Raw genomic sequence first — 14,654 nt, 5'->3', positions numbered from 1 at the left:
TAATGCTAACATCCAATTTAAATTGTTACATTTCATTAAATCTGGAAGTCAGACTTCTTGGACGGTCTGTTAGTGCCGTAACCTCACTGTTGGTCAGATGATGTCATTAAAACAGTCCAGAATACCAGCTCAAGCCTGGGAGCCAGCTAGCAGCTACAACCACCTGTGTCGCCATTCACCTGTCAAAGAGGCCACGCCCCTGAAACTACAAACTGTAAACCCTTAAACGGCTCTGGAGACCAAAGCGGTTTCCGTATCCGGCTGTGAACTTTTTATTTAAAAAGTCTGTGGGAACTCACTCGCTGCCAGAGCCTCTGGTGGACATTGGAGGAACTGCAGGTTTTCTTTTGATCATGAATTAAATGTTAACTTAATTTTTCATGTTTTGAACGAACTTTTAGTAATTATGTTCTGCAGAATTCGTTCGGCAGCACTTTCCTAGTTTGTGCTGTTTTTAACATTTGGCATTTCTTCTTAGCTGCTCTCACATGTTAACTAAAAACATGTAATCACTGCGCCATCTGGTGGTACAAATTGGTATTGAACAAAATGAAAGTCGCGATTCAGCCTGAGCTTCTGTTTCACGCTGTGCACAGGTGTGTTGGACATAAATCTGGAGCGGCGTTTCTTCACCTTGAGTTTAAATGATGTTAAAACAGAAACTCTACCAAAGTGCTTTTAAATGTTTGACTGGGTCTGATTTTCAGCCATGAGAGCAACTGTTCAGTTTCTCTCTGCTGTACGTGACCGTGCGCCTCCGCAGCAGCTTTGAGCTAAAAGACGACGTTTGTGTTGGAGGACACGATGGCGTCAGATGTCCTTCACTAGTCCACAGGACAGTGATGATGATGATGAAGATTTAGATCAGCAGCCTGAGGAAGAACAAACTTCATGAGTTGTGCAGTTAAAGCGAGGAAAGTGAAAATGAGACGAGTGATGTTTCCTTCTGCAACGACAGTCAAGCGTGTGAGCGCTCGTGGAGGTTCACTCCCCTGCCGAGGTGGAGATCATCCAAAGTTATTAAAGGCGGAGCTGGTGGTTTCATCGTGTGTGTGTGTGTGTGTGTGTGTGTGTGTGTGTGTGTGTGTGTGTGAGTGAAGGGAAAGCAAAGATCAACTGTTTCCCTCCACCTGATTTTTATCTAAACTGTCATCAGTTACACTTCATCACCATCTGGCAGTTTGGTTACGTCAGTAATTTATTGATTGTTTGGTTATAAAATGACCAGAAAACATTAAAACTGATCCCTCATTAGTCCCTGAATCAAAGCGAACGCATTAATGTTCGAAAATCCAAACGACGTTCAGTTTCAGGGAAAAAACAAACGATTGTTGTTGTCTGATGTTTTTAAACACGCATCTCAACAAGAAAACAAACAGAAATAATGTTGAACATCAAACTGTTATTGATTGGAAATCCACAGATTTAAGTTACACTTTCTATAATATAAGAAGAACAAATCTCCTCCAGTTTCCAGTTTTGTGCTGATCTGATGTAAACCTTTGTGAGGACGTTTAAACTTCTCACTTGAAAAACAGTCCGAGGTCACCGACGCTGAGATTTCACTCTCGTGTTGATCTCACAGTTGATCAAAGACATCATTGATCAGTTTATTATTGGAGTTATTTTACCTGCAGAATGAATCTGTGTGTGTGCAGACCTGCTGCTCAACCCTCAAACTACAACTTGGTTTATTCCAGATGTTGTGAAGTTCCAGAGTCAATGCAGCACATCAACAGTCTGTAACAAACATCAGAAATACAACAGAGCAGCTCGATAAAATGTAACGTCACAGAACAGAAGATAAAATCGCACAAAACCAAATCAAATGGGACAAAAAGTCAAATAAAATAAAGACTCGCTGAAAGTAGAACTCATGGAAAATGTTCAGTTTAGTAGAAAAAGTGACTCTGCAGGTAAAACGGGGGGAAAAAGACAGAGTGAAAGTGGTGACTGATGTTTTAGTTTTCTGACGTCTTATAATTTGAAACAATCGATTGATTATTGGTAAAAGTGAGAGATTAATGCCAGCGATCTCCATCAGTCTGCACGCTTCACATGCTTTTAAAGTTATTTTCAGTAAAGTTTCTGTTTTCTCTTCCTGAAAAACGAGAGCAGAGGCGGCAGGTTGTTTGTTTGGTGCTTTAAATCCTGAGACCTCGGTGTTTGTGCGTCTGCGGCACAAACACGTCTCCAAGATGTGATTCGCAACGTTGTGGTGAACGCCAACATGTGAAACGTGAAAGCCGGCGATTCTGTTAGTGAAACGAAAACGGAGCAGTCTGCCTCCTCTGCTTCTTTCATTCGCTCTAATCCCGTGTTTTCATAATAGCAGATGGGATCAGCCAGAAATTGGAGTATAATCCAGAAAATGTTATTTTGTGTCTTTGTATGAGATTGTTTTTTTGGGAGGGGGTTAAAGCTAAAGTCTGCAGAGGTTGCCGTGGCAAACAGCTGGAGTCTGGATGTAATGCATCATTATTCCCGTGCTGTGCACTCGGGCAGGTGGACGGAGACGTTCATCCGCTCGCGGCTGGCCTGAGGTTAGCGTTCAGGGTTGCGGGGCAGCTGATGCACGCTCAGGATTTACTCTGACGCTCGCTATGTGAGTGAGCGGCACATCCAGGTTAAGTGGAGGTTACGGTTCTCATCCGATGGAGCTGGCCAACCGTTCCTCTCTTCAGGCAAAGCTAAGCCTGCACTTCCTGAGTGAGGCATCGGGCTTCTCGCTTTGAGGAAGACAAAGGAAAATGTCTGAATTTAAAAATGACACGAGAAGCTTCTCCAGAACGTCTTTCACCTGCTTGTCTGTTTGCTCCCGCCTGATCCAGTCCGTTTGTTGTGTGAGGAGCTTTTCCAGAGCCGGACTGAGCTCGTTCATCCTGGTTTTTCAGTCCTGTGCTTTCAGCTGTCCAGGACCCGGGTTTGGGTCACATGGGTGTAAAGGTGAGCTGGTTGTTTGACCAGGCGATCAGTACTCCATCTGTATCCTCTGGAGCCAATAAACTGGCTCCTTATTTTCAGAACAGGTCGAACGTGACAGCCATAATGACCCCGGGAGTTTTCTGCCAGCCACCATAACACGCTGCTGCAGGTGGGGACTCGTGTCAGTGAGAGCACAGCTGGTTGGGTTTCAGTCCTTTGCAGATGCATGAACGGAGGCAAACATGCGTCAGTGTGAGGTGGACATATTTCAGCAGTCAGAGATGGAGGGCGGGACGTACGCATCATGTTTAGATCGGAGCACAAACCTGACGTTGGCTGAGATGTTTCAACCTGCTGTGTTGTTTGATTGAATGCTTTTCTTCTTCTTTCCTCTTTTTCCCGACTGTAAATGCTCATGCTCCCCCGTAGGACTCCCCCCTCCTAAACGAAATCCTCCACACGTTGGCGCAGGCCAAGCGCCCGCCTGGCCGTGACGGACAAGTAAGTACTGCCTGCTGTTGGTGGGAGGGGCTGTCGGTGTCGTCCACCTTCGCCGCATGTCCCATCCAGTCCTCGTGTGCTTTTTTTTTTGGGCCATCGGAGGGGTGGGGGTCAGGGGTCAGGTTCGCCCAGACGGCCTCAACGTGTCGCTTTGAGTCGTTCTGATCTGAGTTTGGATGAAAGTGGAACCAGAGCTGAAGTCTGAGGGTTGTTTTTAACGCTGATCAATAAAACAAACTCGCAGCTCTCACCGAGGAGCCGTGGCTTCATGGTCGGCGTGTGAGCTGAACTCTGACCTGACGCTGCGCTCCTCCAGTTTTCATCCTCCATCTTCACGTCTGGTCTCAGTGTTTAAATATTTCTGTCAGCAGGAACGCGGCGGCACGTCGAGGCTGTCTGTGCTGTGTTCAGGGGTCGTGGGTTCATCGTGCTTCATTCGTTTTGGTTCATGTTGTCGGGTCTGAACGGTACACCTCCGGTCCTCAGAGCTGCACACACACACACACACTAACACACAGCTGTCACTGATGTGGTAAAAACTTTATTAACTGATTTACACGAACGACTTTTCGTCGAGTGAGGCTTCAGTCGTTTAGAGTTTACGCATCGAATCAGGTGTGACGAGCTTTTCTTTTCACGCTGTGACCATAAATGGAAAACGAGACACCATGTTTCACATGAAAACATCACAGCTAGCTAATAGATGCATGTGAGCTGTTATTCTGCAGTTATGAGCTTTGAGAACAGTTGGTGCTCAAAGGCTTCACTTTACTGGAACAACAAACCTAAAATGTAACCAGTGTTTCCAAAACAAGCTGTAAATCAAAGTTAAAGTGATATTAAAATCATTTAAAGTGTTAAACGTGGATTAAAACTGGCCGAGGGTCTCAAACTGAAGCCAGATGAAATAGATTCATTTACCCACAGCACAATAGAAACACAGTAGATTTAATAGAGCTGTTCACAGCAGCAGTAAATGTGTTTAAGAACATTTTACTGATGCTTTTAATCTCTTTAAATGATGCAGATTAAAAATTCACTTTAAGCTCAGGATACGGCAGCAGAAGTTTGTTCGTTAGCGCCGTGCAGATGTTAGTTCCTGATTTCAGCTCTGCAGCACGGTTTCATTTACATTCAAGTCCAAATGAATCTGAAATTGAAGTGAAACTCTTCGATCAGTTCATGTTTATTGTTTTTGATTGAATTTCACTTCCTTATTTTATCCAAACTGAGCAAATAGACGTTCAAACTTCACTCAATTCATGTCAGCATGTCTCAGATATCAGCTGATAAAAAGTAGTGTTTGAAATGGGTCAACTTTACATTTTGAGCTGTTAGTGAGAGAGTCTGTTAAAAAACACCGGGTATGACCCTGCAGCCAGGCTGAGAGCCTGCCTGCTCCTGACCCCTGAGTCTGCATGTGTGGAGCTTTTATTGTGAAGGAGCCTTGCGAGGCCTCCCCCAGACAGACTGGAGCTGTACTGGCGTTCAGCACCTTCGTGGTGGTGGTTCGTGTGGATTTCAGTTCAGGTTTCCGTGAGGCTTCGGTCCTGCGCCGCCTCTTCAGGCTCCTGTGTGTCTCGTGCTGCTTTCAAATACCATCCTCATGTGTTTCTCAGTGTTGTACGTTTCTGAGCGTCGCAGCTCGTCCGGGGGACTTTCTGACCTCACATTGCTGTGACCCACTTATGCAAAATCTACCTGCGAAGCTTCGTCCATAAGCAAACATTATTCACCACAAGGCAGCAGCGGCTCAGAGCCTCGGCCTGGAAAGAGTTAATAATTCACACAACATGAAGCTGTGGTCTGAGGCTGCTGCTGCTCAGTGAGTCAAACCATCTATCAAGGCTCAGCTCCCTTTTTATCCCACATTGTTTCACTGTCGTCAGGCTGCAGGTGGAGAACACCTGCTGACAGGTGAGGCTCCTCAGCTGCAGTGGAAACAGACTGTATAAAACAGATGGACGTAGCGTCGTCACCTGTTTGTTAGTGAAGTCACTGAAGGGTACTGTATGCTCATTGGTGAATGACTTTCAGTCACAAGTTGTTAGCCAATGAGCATCTCCCTCTTTGTCTTTTTTTACAAACTCTAATGGGAACAACACAATCAACACTGTTGCGTTTAATGACACCTGAAAGCAGCGACTGAGACCATGAACTCATCAGGATCAGATGATCAGGCTGGAGGGTCAGAGGAGGCGCCACCTGCTGGACATTCAGAAGAATGCACTGGCTTCATTTTGCACAGCTGGAAACTGCATCCATCTTTTATTTACAGTCTGTAGTCGGAACCCACAGAGCCACAGCATCATCGCAGGAAGAGGCGGAGACTTGGACACGGACGAACTGTGAACGCGTCCTGTAAGATGCTCATCGACCAATTAAAAAACCTGCTGTGTACCTGGTGAGCAGGTGGTGAACAAGTAGTGTTTCAGAGGCGCTCACATCATCTCGACTTTACCTGAAATGTTTCCACAGTGCTGAAGCTGCTTGGGCAGCCGTGCAGAGAGCAGAACAACCAGCAAAGCTTTTCACTCTGACTTTAACTGATAACGCTCGTGATGTGTGACGACCACGGCGCTGTGAGCGGTTTGAGATGTCCACACCTGAGGCAGGTGCTGCTTCTCTGCAGCTTCTCTGCAGGGTTAAACTGTTCTTTTCATGTTACTGTGAAACAAAAGTCCAGTGCTAAACACAGTTGTGGGTCACAGCAGCTCGATAAAGGTTTTTTAAACTTTTCTGCAGTGAATTATCAGAAACGGGTCAAACATGCAGGCATGCTTCTCCCTGCTGCTGCGCGCAGACGTTAAACTGCTGCAGCTCATTTAAACTCCGATCGATCGCTCTGATGCTCTCAGCTGCTTGGAGAACAAGTACAAAAGCACTAATAACTATTTCTCTTCAGGGCAAACGAGCTCATCACTTTAATGTAAAGCCCGGCAAACTGTGGAAAACGCCACTCGCATCACTTCCTGTTCTGTGTTAATGTCGAGGTGTGAAACACGCCATATGATGATGATGACACGCATGAGACGCGACGCAGCTACATGACGGATTCATGGAGCTGTGAAAGATTCCCACCTGCCAAACGCCCACGCTGCCCCATCTCCTCCTCCCCCTGCTCCTGCTGAGAGGGACACTGCTCCTCCTCCTCCACCTCCACGAGCATTTGGCGTTGAGTCATACATGTCATCAGCAGCAGTTAGCGTGTTTTCAAACCTCAAGAGGAAAAGCCGAGGCACAGTCTGACTCAGACAAGATGAGTTTGTGGTCTATTATTGAGTAGGACGTCACAGCGCTTCAGGGACACTTTAAAACACACTGATGGTTACAGCGCAGCCACCAGTCCGTAATCCAGTTAGCCGATTGATAGAAAAATTACTCATGAATCCTTTTTATGTAAAAATGTCAGACATACTGCTGTTTCAGCTGTTTGTTTAATGTAGAAAATATCAGGGAATAGTCACATATCATATCAGTCACTATTTCACATGATTATTTGAAGAAATAACTGTTTTATTCTATCAAGTTGAAATTTATCTTTAATCAAGTCTTTTTAGAGTCATGTTGCACTTGTAATAAAACAGTATTATTCACTGGTAAGTACAAACTAATTTCAGCCCAGATCGTCATCTGCAGATATCATTCATGCCTGAGTGCTCAGAACCTGCCATTTAGAACCTGCAGGGGAGAAAAATAATAATTGTAATGATTTCAATCACATGACATTTACGTCATATTTGCATCAAAACTGTTTTGGTTTTGGTTAAAAGTACAATACCTGATGGCAAATGTAATTACTGAAAGGTAAAAATACTTGACTCAGTTCTTTATTACAGAATAAATTCATATTTTAATTAGTGTAAATTTATAATATGATAAATAATTAACTACATAATTTAAGCTGCTCCAAAATGTATTATTTAATGTCTTTGTTTATTTTTTTAAGTGTTAATAAATACGCTGGTCTGCAATTACGCAATCATTACAGTACAGGTATTTAGTGTTGCATTCAGATACACTCTGAAACTATTTTTCCAGTCAAAACGCGTTTGATTGATCGGTTTAAAGTGAAAACTTGACTGGATAAAATTATATTAATAATTTCTATCTCCTGTAACCTCGCTAACAAACAATACAATACACTGGTTTTAATAGTCCCGTGTTAATCTTCTAACCTCATAACTTGGAGGGAGTGGGTTTTTCCCAAAGCGCCTGAACGCAGCTTGTGTGTGTGGAGGAGCCGGGTTCGCTGAGCGCTGCTCCTGCTGAGCTCCGGATACGGTATGAAGGAGGACCGGGGGAGGGATGAGGTGGCTCTCCGGTGAGCGCACTCTCTCTCTTGGGCAGATTTATGACCGCAGTCGGTCGGTTTGTGAGTGAATGTGAAGCATTTATGAAGAGTGGCGCCTCGCTGGAGTTCGCTCAGCAGGAAGGACGGACGGAGATGAGATGCTGATGTTCCCGGGCTTCACTCCCGGCTCGGAACGATGGACTGCATTTGTATTGTCACCACAAAGGTAACGCTTGAAGAAAGCTCATAAAATACCGACACACGCACACACTGGAGGGCGAGTTTAGTTAAGAGTGAGTCGGTGTTAAATTCGGCTTTCATTACATCATTCAAACGGCTTTTTAATTAGGTGAAAATTCACTTTTTTCAAGGGTCCGCGCCTCATTCCCGCCGTTGGTCCCCATTAAAACAGCACCGCTGATGAAGTGGTTAGTATCGATTTGTGACGATACATTTATAAAAGTGAGATTTCGACCAAAAATAGTGCTACCTCCTAATAGGTGGTATGTTGTCATTAATTGTGAGTCGATGGTCAATTCGGCTAGTATATTATAATAAAGACGACTTTTTATTCAGTAAAAAAACTTACTTTTCTGAAGGGTTCGCGCCTCATTCCAGCCTGTTATACCCATTAAAGCAGCATCGCTAATGAACGGAGGTTGGTAACCGGTTTGGATGATATGAAGCGATGATTGTAGGGAAAGTAAAACCATTCATTTTACTGTATCATTGCCGAATTGAAGAAAAGTCGATGGACATATACAGCCCCAAGCCTTTTATTCTTACTCATCGGTTTCTTTTCTAAAAAATAAGGATTAGAAATAAATTTGACTTTTCCTAATGCGAGTTTGGCGTGACATTTTCTTTGCTCTTTATCTTATTGTATGGTCTTTACCTTACAATATAACACACCTTAAGGCAACAGTTGTTGTGATTTGAGGCTATATGGATTAAATTTAATTGAAATTTTCACGCCTTTGGTTTATTAAGCCTCTTCTCTTTTTAAAGTCATACTTATTTTTGGGATTCAGTTCAATCCATTTATTGATTACTGATCAGGATAGTTACCAGCTGACTGTTTTCACTTTATGCTGGCAGTGTGTGGGGTCTGACTTTGAACTGAACACAGGCTTCTTGGTGTTTTTAGAGCTGTGAATGAAATTTGAAAGCATCCGGAACATATTGACATTTTGATTGTTCATTTTTATCACATTATTAACATGTAATAATGTGACAGAGCTAATAATGCTGCGTGTGATCTGCTCTCTGCTTCCTGTGGCGTCACTGTAGTTGCTGAACGAGACAGAGCTGATTTTTGCGCTTTCACGTTTTTTTTTTCCCACACCAGTTGGAAGTCTGGAGCCGTCACCTTACTGAAGCTATTTTGAGCTCTTTGTGTTCCTGGACAGTCTGTAAGTTGTAGTTTCGTAGGTCAGGGAAAGATTGATAACTGAACATTGTCTGTTGAGATCCATGGAGCGTTTTAAATTCATTATGAGTGTTTTTAGGTGACACATGTCTACCTGTGTCCTTGAGCATCATGGTCAACCTGAAGAATCCCAGGTTTACTCCGTGATGCACTTCAGTCTCTTAAATGTGTTTGCTGGGCTGAATCGTTAGTGGCTGTATGTAAACGAGGTTAACGTCCCGATGCGGCGTCTCCAGCTGGTCTGGGATCAGTGTCCCTGCAGGCCGTCATCTCTTCTCTGAAATCCCATTTCTGTGATCCGTGTCTCTCCTCTGATCTGAACCCCCGCTGCCTCGTCCTTAAAAAGTCCCTCCGTGTGACATTAAACTTAAAGGACATTTTTCTCCCTGCACCCGCTGAGCACTGATGAAGAGTCCTCAGTGGATTTGAACCAGCAACCTCCGTGTTCCTGTTGGTTTCAGGCGTCTCCTCCCCGCACAGGAAAGGTGTCAGAGCCTCAGGTGTGTGTTTGTAGGGCAGCGCCTCGGCGTTGGCGCTATTTTCAGCTCCTTATTAACGACGAGCTGCAGCTCGGTGATTCAGCAGGACAAAGCACAGTCGGCTCGGTCTAAATACAGGAACACCAACAGATCAGCACTCGAGGAACACCTGAGGACACGGCTACAGGACGCACGCTGCCCGGGTGACTAAATATGTTACTTAAGAACCAAAACCAGCGTTTACAGTTTGAAATATGGTGAAAATTATCCACAGAGACCAAAACTGATGTGGGTTCAGCCTGTAAACATTTCAATGTAGGAACTGAGTCACTGCTGGAGCCTCCGATTGGAGGTCGGTGCTCGGATCAGAACCTGGCCGGGAGTTCAGGTCCTGGTGGCTCATCACTGATAGAAAGTTTGCTGGTTTCAGGCAGTTGTGTTTTTAGATGTTTCACGAGGACCTGTTGTTGTTCCTGGCCCCTCTTAGAGCTGCTTTGCATGATCCACAATTCAAAACAATCCTTCTTTGTCTTCCTCCAGGCCTCGATGCAGCCCCTCAGTTCATCCAGCCTGATTAGCTTTGATTAGGTTTGAACACCTAGTGGGAGTGGTGGCTGTATCCCCTCTCTGTGACATCATTCAGGTCCAAGAGTAGAAAAAACCCTGATAAACTGAGAGCTTTAGAGCAGTCTGACGCCTGATCATTGGAACACAACGTGAATGACAGGAAATGAGGAAAATAAAACATCTTTTTTGTTTATAAAGAGATGCAAAAAATGACATAAATTGATTGATGTGTATAAAATCTCTCTGCTGTGTTTCTCGCCACGCTGAAACCAGCAGTGCAGGCGCTCTCACGCAGATTCAGACACTTCCTGTCAGAAGTCTATTTATGTCGACGTCCTCACCCCCCGGAGCGAAAATTCAAGCACGAGATGATGTTTAATTTAATTATGACTCTGTGACAGGACGCGGCGTTTCAGCGTCTCCGTTACGGTGCAGTCATGTCCTGTTACTGTCCATTTCCTTGTTGATGTGAGTCTGTGCGTCCTCACAGCTCTAACACAGCACTGAACCTGTAACGAGTGTGTGGGTGGGAAAGAAGTTATCCAATCACAAATCAGCTCGTTACTGTGGGTTTAAACACGGAGTCGTCCTCACAAACGCAGAAACATTCAGAGCCGCAGTCTGCTGCAGCCGGAGGTCGGAGGTCAAATCGGCCGTCTCCACTCCTTCCAGAAAACAACCGCAGTAGCAAGGGCTGATGGGAAGGCTGATCGGCCGCTACCTGCAGAGAAGCGTAACGAGCTCGTGCTGTCGGACTGTTGATGCTTCGATCAGCAGCTCGCCGCTGCGCCTGGAAACAGCCGACTGAATTATTGATGATGGTTACGGGCAGAGCGAGGAGAGTGAACCTGCGAGCACGAAGAGTTAGAAACATGGAATCATTCCTAGATTGACTTTTGTCTGTTGGTCGTTACCTTTGTTTTTACCTGTGTTCAACTTAAAATACTTTAATTTACTTTCATTTAAAGCTTTTTATGACCTTGATGGCATTTTGTTATTTAGGTTTTCACGAGTTTACTCGACAGTTTTCTCTGATTTGATATATACTTAATGCTTAATGTCGTCAATAACATTCATACTTTTAAAGTTTGCATTTTTAATTTATTACTTTTTTGCTAAATAATTTTAATACTAAAGTAATTTTATATTTATTTTAATAACTTTATATATCTGGTATTTTTTTATATGTAAGTTCTTTTAAAGTATAATTTCATTTTAATACTGTCTTAAGTACTTTCAGAGCCCGTATTGCAGTACTTCATGGCCCAGAGATGAACACCTGCATTGAAGCTATTAGTGATGATTATGTGCATAAACTACATCCTGAGCTGCTCGGAAACACTAAACCTTCTGACCCCAAACCTTTATCGGTAAAGCCGGTCACATGACTCTCTGCGGTCACATCTGTCGCACGGTCGTGAGATGCGGTTTATTTTCTCTTTGCTGTAGTTTGACAGGACGGCAGCAAATATCCACACAGATGTGCTGATGTTCAAGCGATGCCCGGAGGAGGAAACAAACCCTCGATGAAAGCCCTGCGACAGACTGGCGACCTGTCCAGGGTGTACCCCGCCTCTCGCCCTATGACAGCTGGGATAGGCTCCAGCACCGCCCGCGACCCTGGACAGGATAAGCGGAAGCGAATGGATAAAGTTGAGGAGTTGTAAAGTGTTTTGTCTGGTGTCAATTATATCGTCAGTTATATCGTTATCGCAAATTTTCAAATGTATATCGTGATAAATATTTTTGGTCCTATCGCCCTGCTCTACTGGTTTCACCTGTTCTGCTCTAAGCTGGTGGTGTTAACCCAGCAGATAAACCGCGCGACACGTCGTGTCGAGTCCAGCTGTGGCGGCCGAAGCTCGGCACAGGAAGCTCAACAGCTATCTCTCCCCTCGCTGTAACGGCGCTCCTGCTGTGAGTGACGTCGAGGCGCCGTGAGGAATTTTTAATGGCTGTGTTTGCACTGCAAGAGGCTGATGGGCCCTGAAGGAGGACACAAGCCGAGAGGAGCAGCCATGCAGTTTAATAAGACACACACACACACACACACACACACACACACACACACACACACACACACACACACACACACACACACACACACACACTCAGCAAGCTGCCAGCAGTCTGCAGGGAGGTGAGGAGAACAGAAGGAGAGGTTGGAGAGGAGGAGGAACAGAGAGGATGCTGGGAAGCGTGGGCAGGGCGCTGAGATGAAAACAGAGGCAGAAGACTGGCTCTCACTTCTGTTTGCTTTCTGTGCGCTCTGACCCTTGACCTCTGCTGATGATGCCATAATCGCGTGGCACCACTGGGAGTTAAATTGGCAGGTTTCTTAAGAAGCTTCTCTGTGAGTGAGTGGAAGGTTCACACTGACGCTGTTTAATAAACGAATCTTCAGGTCAACATTTTAATTTGTCTGTTGTTTCAGTCTGTGGCTGGATACCTGCAGAGCACCTGGCCTCATTCAGGACTGTGTCCAACCCTAAAAACAGCTGTGCGACACATTTATCGCAAAACTTCAAGTATAAGGTGTCATCTTTTTAAGAAAATGTGTAGCTTTCATTCTGTTACTGTTACACACTGGAGCTGATGCCTCACGCCTCCATACTGCTGCAGGGGGTTGAATAGTTTTGAAAGGCGTCTGGTAACACAGGTGTGTGTTGGCTGTTTGAGTCGGTTTCTTCTGTTGCTGTTTAACTGATCAACTTTCTGTGTGCTGACTCTAAAAACGTTTTGTGTAAAATCAGACTGTATATAACATTTGTTATGTTTAGTTGTTTATGAATCCTTACTAAGATGATATGACAGTGCCTGAAAATAATTTGCTTTATTGGCAGCTACTCGTCTTATGCTCTGCTCGACTCGGATCAGCCGATTGCTGTTTGTGACGTTGCTGACAGGGACGTTGCCCCCTGGTGGACAAACTCACAGCATTGGACTGGGAAAGGTGCAAGCTATCCACCTGTCAGTGCTGCAGGGCAGGTGGACCAAAAGTCACGAGCTTGACTGGGATCACAGCAACGAGGTGTTTGTTTTGGTTTAACCACACCACCCCTGACACCATCCGCTGGGCTGGGGCACCCAGATTCACCTCATCCTGCCAGATGTTGTTCAGGTTGTTTCAGACGTGACCTCCGCTGGTTGTTACTCCGGGCATCAGTGCTGACTCTACCCTCTGTCACCAAAGACAGAAGCTGGGCATTTGTGGATTTTCAGTTTAAATTCTCACTTGGTTAATGTTGTGCTATCCACCCACCATAACACTGAGCGCTAGCAGCCGCGGTGGAGCAACTCAGTCGTTTACACATAGCAATGAGTGATATCGCCTGCTTTGAATAGTGGACATAAGGTGATATCAGCTATCTGCTAAAAAGCCATTCATTCACATAACGAGACAAAAAGGCTGCAACAGCATCAGATTTTATTTTAAAAATCTATTTTTGTCAGTTTTTCTGTTCCTGTGTGAAACTTTGCTGTTTTCTCTCTGATGAACAGACAACAACAGTCAAACAGATGATAAACACCCGTCATTAACTGTGACGTTTGTGGGTCGCTGTCATCCACGTCTTTTATCACTTTGATGGAAATAATCTCTATTCTTCTAATTTATTCTCACGAGTCTGCGGCACTTTCTCTGGATCTCTGTTTCTCTGCTTCAGTCGAGTTTCTGCTTCTCGTCTCCGTCGTGTTGAAGTCTTCATTAGGCTGTGGTTAAACATGCTGTTATTGTGCTTAAGAGCTTGATGCTTTGCTCTGCAGGCGTTTTTACAGCAGAGGAAGATTTCCTCCTCCTCCTCCTCTCTGATCCTCTGCTCCCCCCGGGCTTCCCCCCTCTTTCCCCCTCTCCCTCCATTTGTATGCATGCTGATGGAGAATCTCTGTGGTTTCCCTGCATATTAAACCGAGCTGTCATATCTCTGCTGCGCTGAATAATAGATTTTCCCTCTTTGTTTTAGAGAGAGGGAAAGATGAAGGAATAGAGAAGGATGAAAACACAGAGAGCAGAAGGAAAAGAAATGTGCAATATGTTAACATGATTCATTTCCATTATTAAACAGATCCTTTTATAGTAGCAAAATCACAGGACAAATGTTGAATTTGGAGAGTAAATGTTTGATTAAAGCCACAGAGCTGCAGCTGTTCCCTTCATAACCACAAGAAAGGAGGAGGAAAATTAATCAAGTAATCGTTTGACTTATTTATGGCTCCAAAATGGAAAATTAATCACTTGGTCCAGTCTTTCCAGTGTGAGGTCTTTGATTTGTGCTTGATTTCTGTTATTTGGGCAAAGAAGGACATTTTAAGGGTGGGCTAACTTTTAGACCAAAAGAACTAACAGATTAATCAAAAACTCTTCGGCCAAACTTAATTTTTACCAGCTGTGGTTGGTAGACACTGCAAAATCTCTTAATGCTCTCTGCAAATGTATTTTTTCAAATGAAGGAGAATCAAT

The 14,654-nt window shown here is 44.5% G+C and overlaps 1 protein-coding gene across 9 annotated transcripts in view; it reads left to right on the top strand.

Moving 5' to 3' along the window:
- The window catches only part of dlg1b (discs large MAGUK scaffold protein 1b), a 98,540-nt gene that overhangs the window by 22,804 nt on the left and 61,082 nt on the right, over positions 1-14,654 (top strand). For 3 of the 9 annotated variants that reach the window (XM_086271685.1, XM_086271684.1, XM_086271690.1), the window contains exon 4: positions 3,355-3,426. The exons of the other annotated variants lie outside the window; for them this stretch is intronic. In XM_086271685.1, the coding sequence (XP_086127811.1) occupies positions 3,355-3,426 (72 nt within the window). The remainder of the gene's footprint in view (positions 1-3,354; positions 3,427-14,654) is intronic. 9 annotated transcript variants of the gene reach the window in all.

Source organism: Aulonocara sp. 'chitande type north' Nkhata Bay, linkage group LG18 (assembly GCF_057382095.1).
Source record: "Aulonocara sp. 'chitande type north' Nkhata Bay isolate Kocher_YH1m ecotype deep benthic linkage group LG18, A_spYH_male_GT1.1, whole genome shotgun sequence".
Classification (NCBI taxonomy): Eukaryota; Metazoa; Chordata; class Actinopteri; order Cichliformes; family Cichlidae; genus Aulonocara; species Aulonocara sp. 'chitande type north' Nkhata Bay.
The sequence above is the reverse complement of the archived record's forward strand: the minus strand, read 5'-3'. Positions and strand labels throughout refer to the sequence as shown.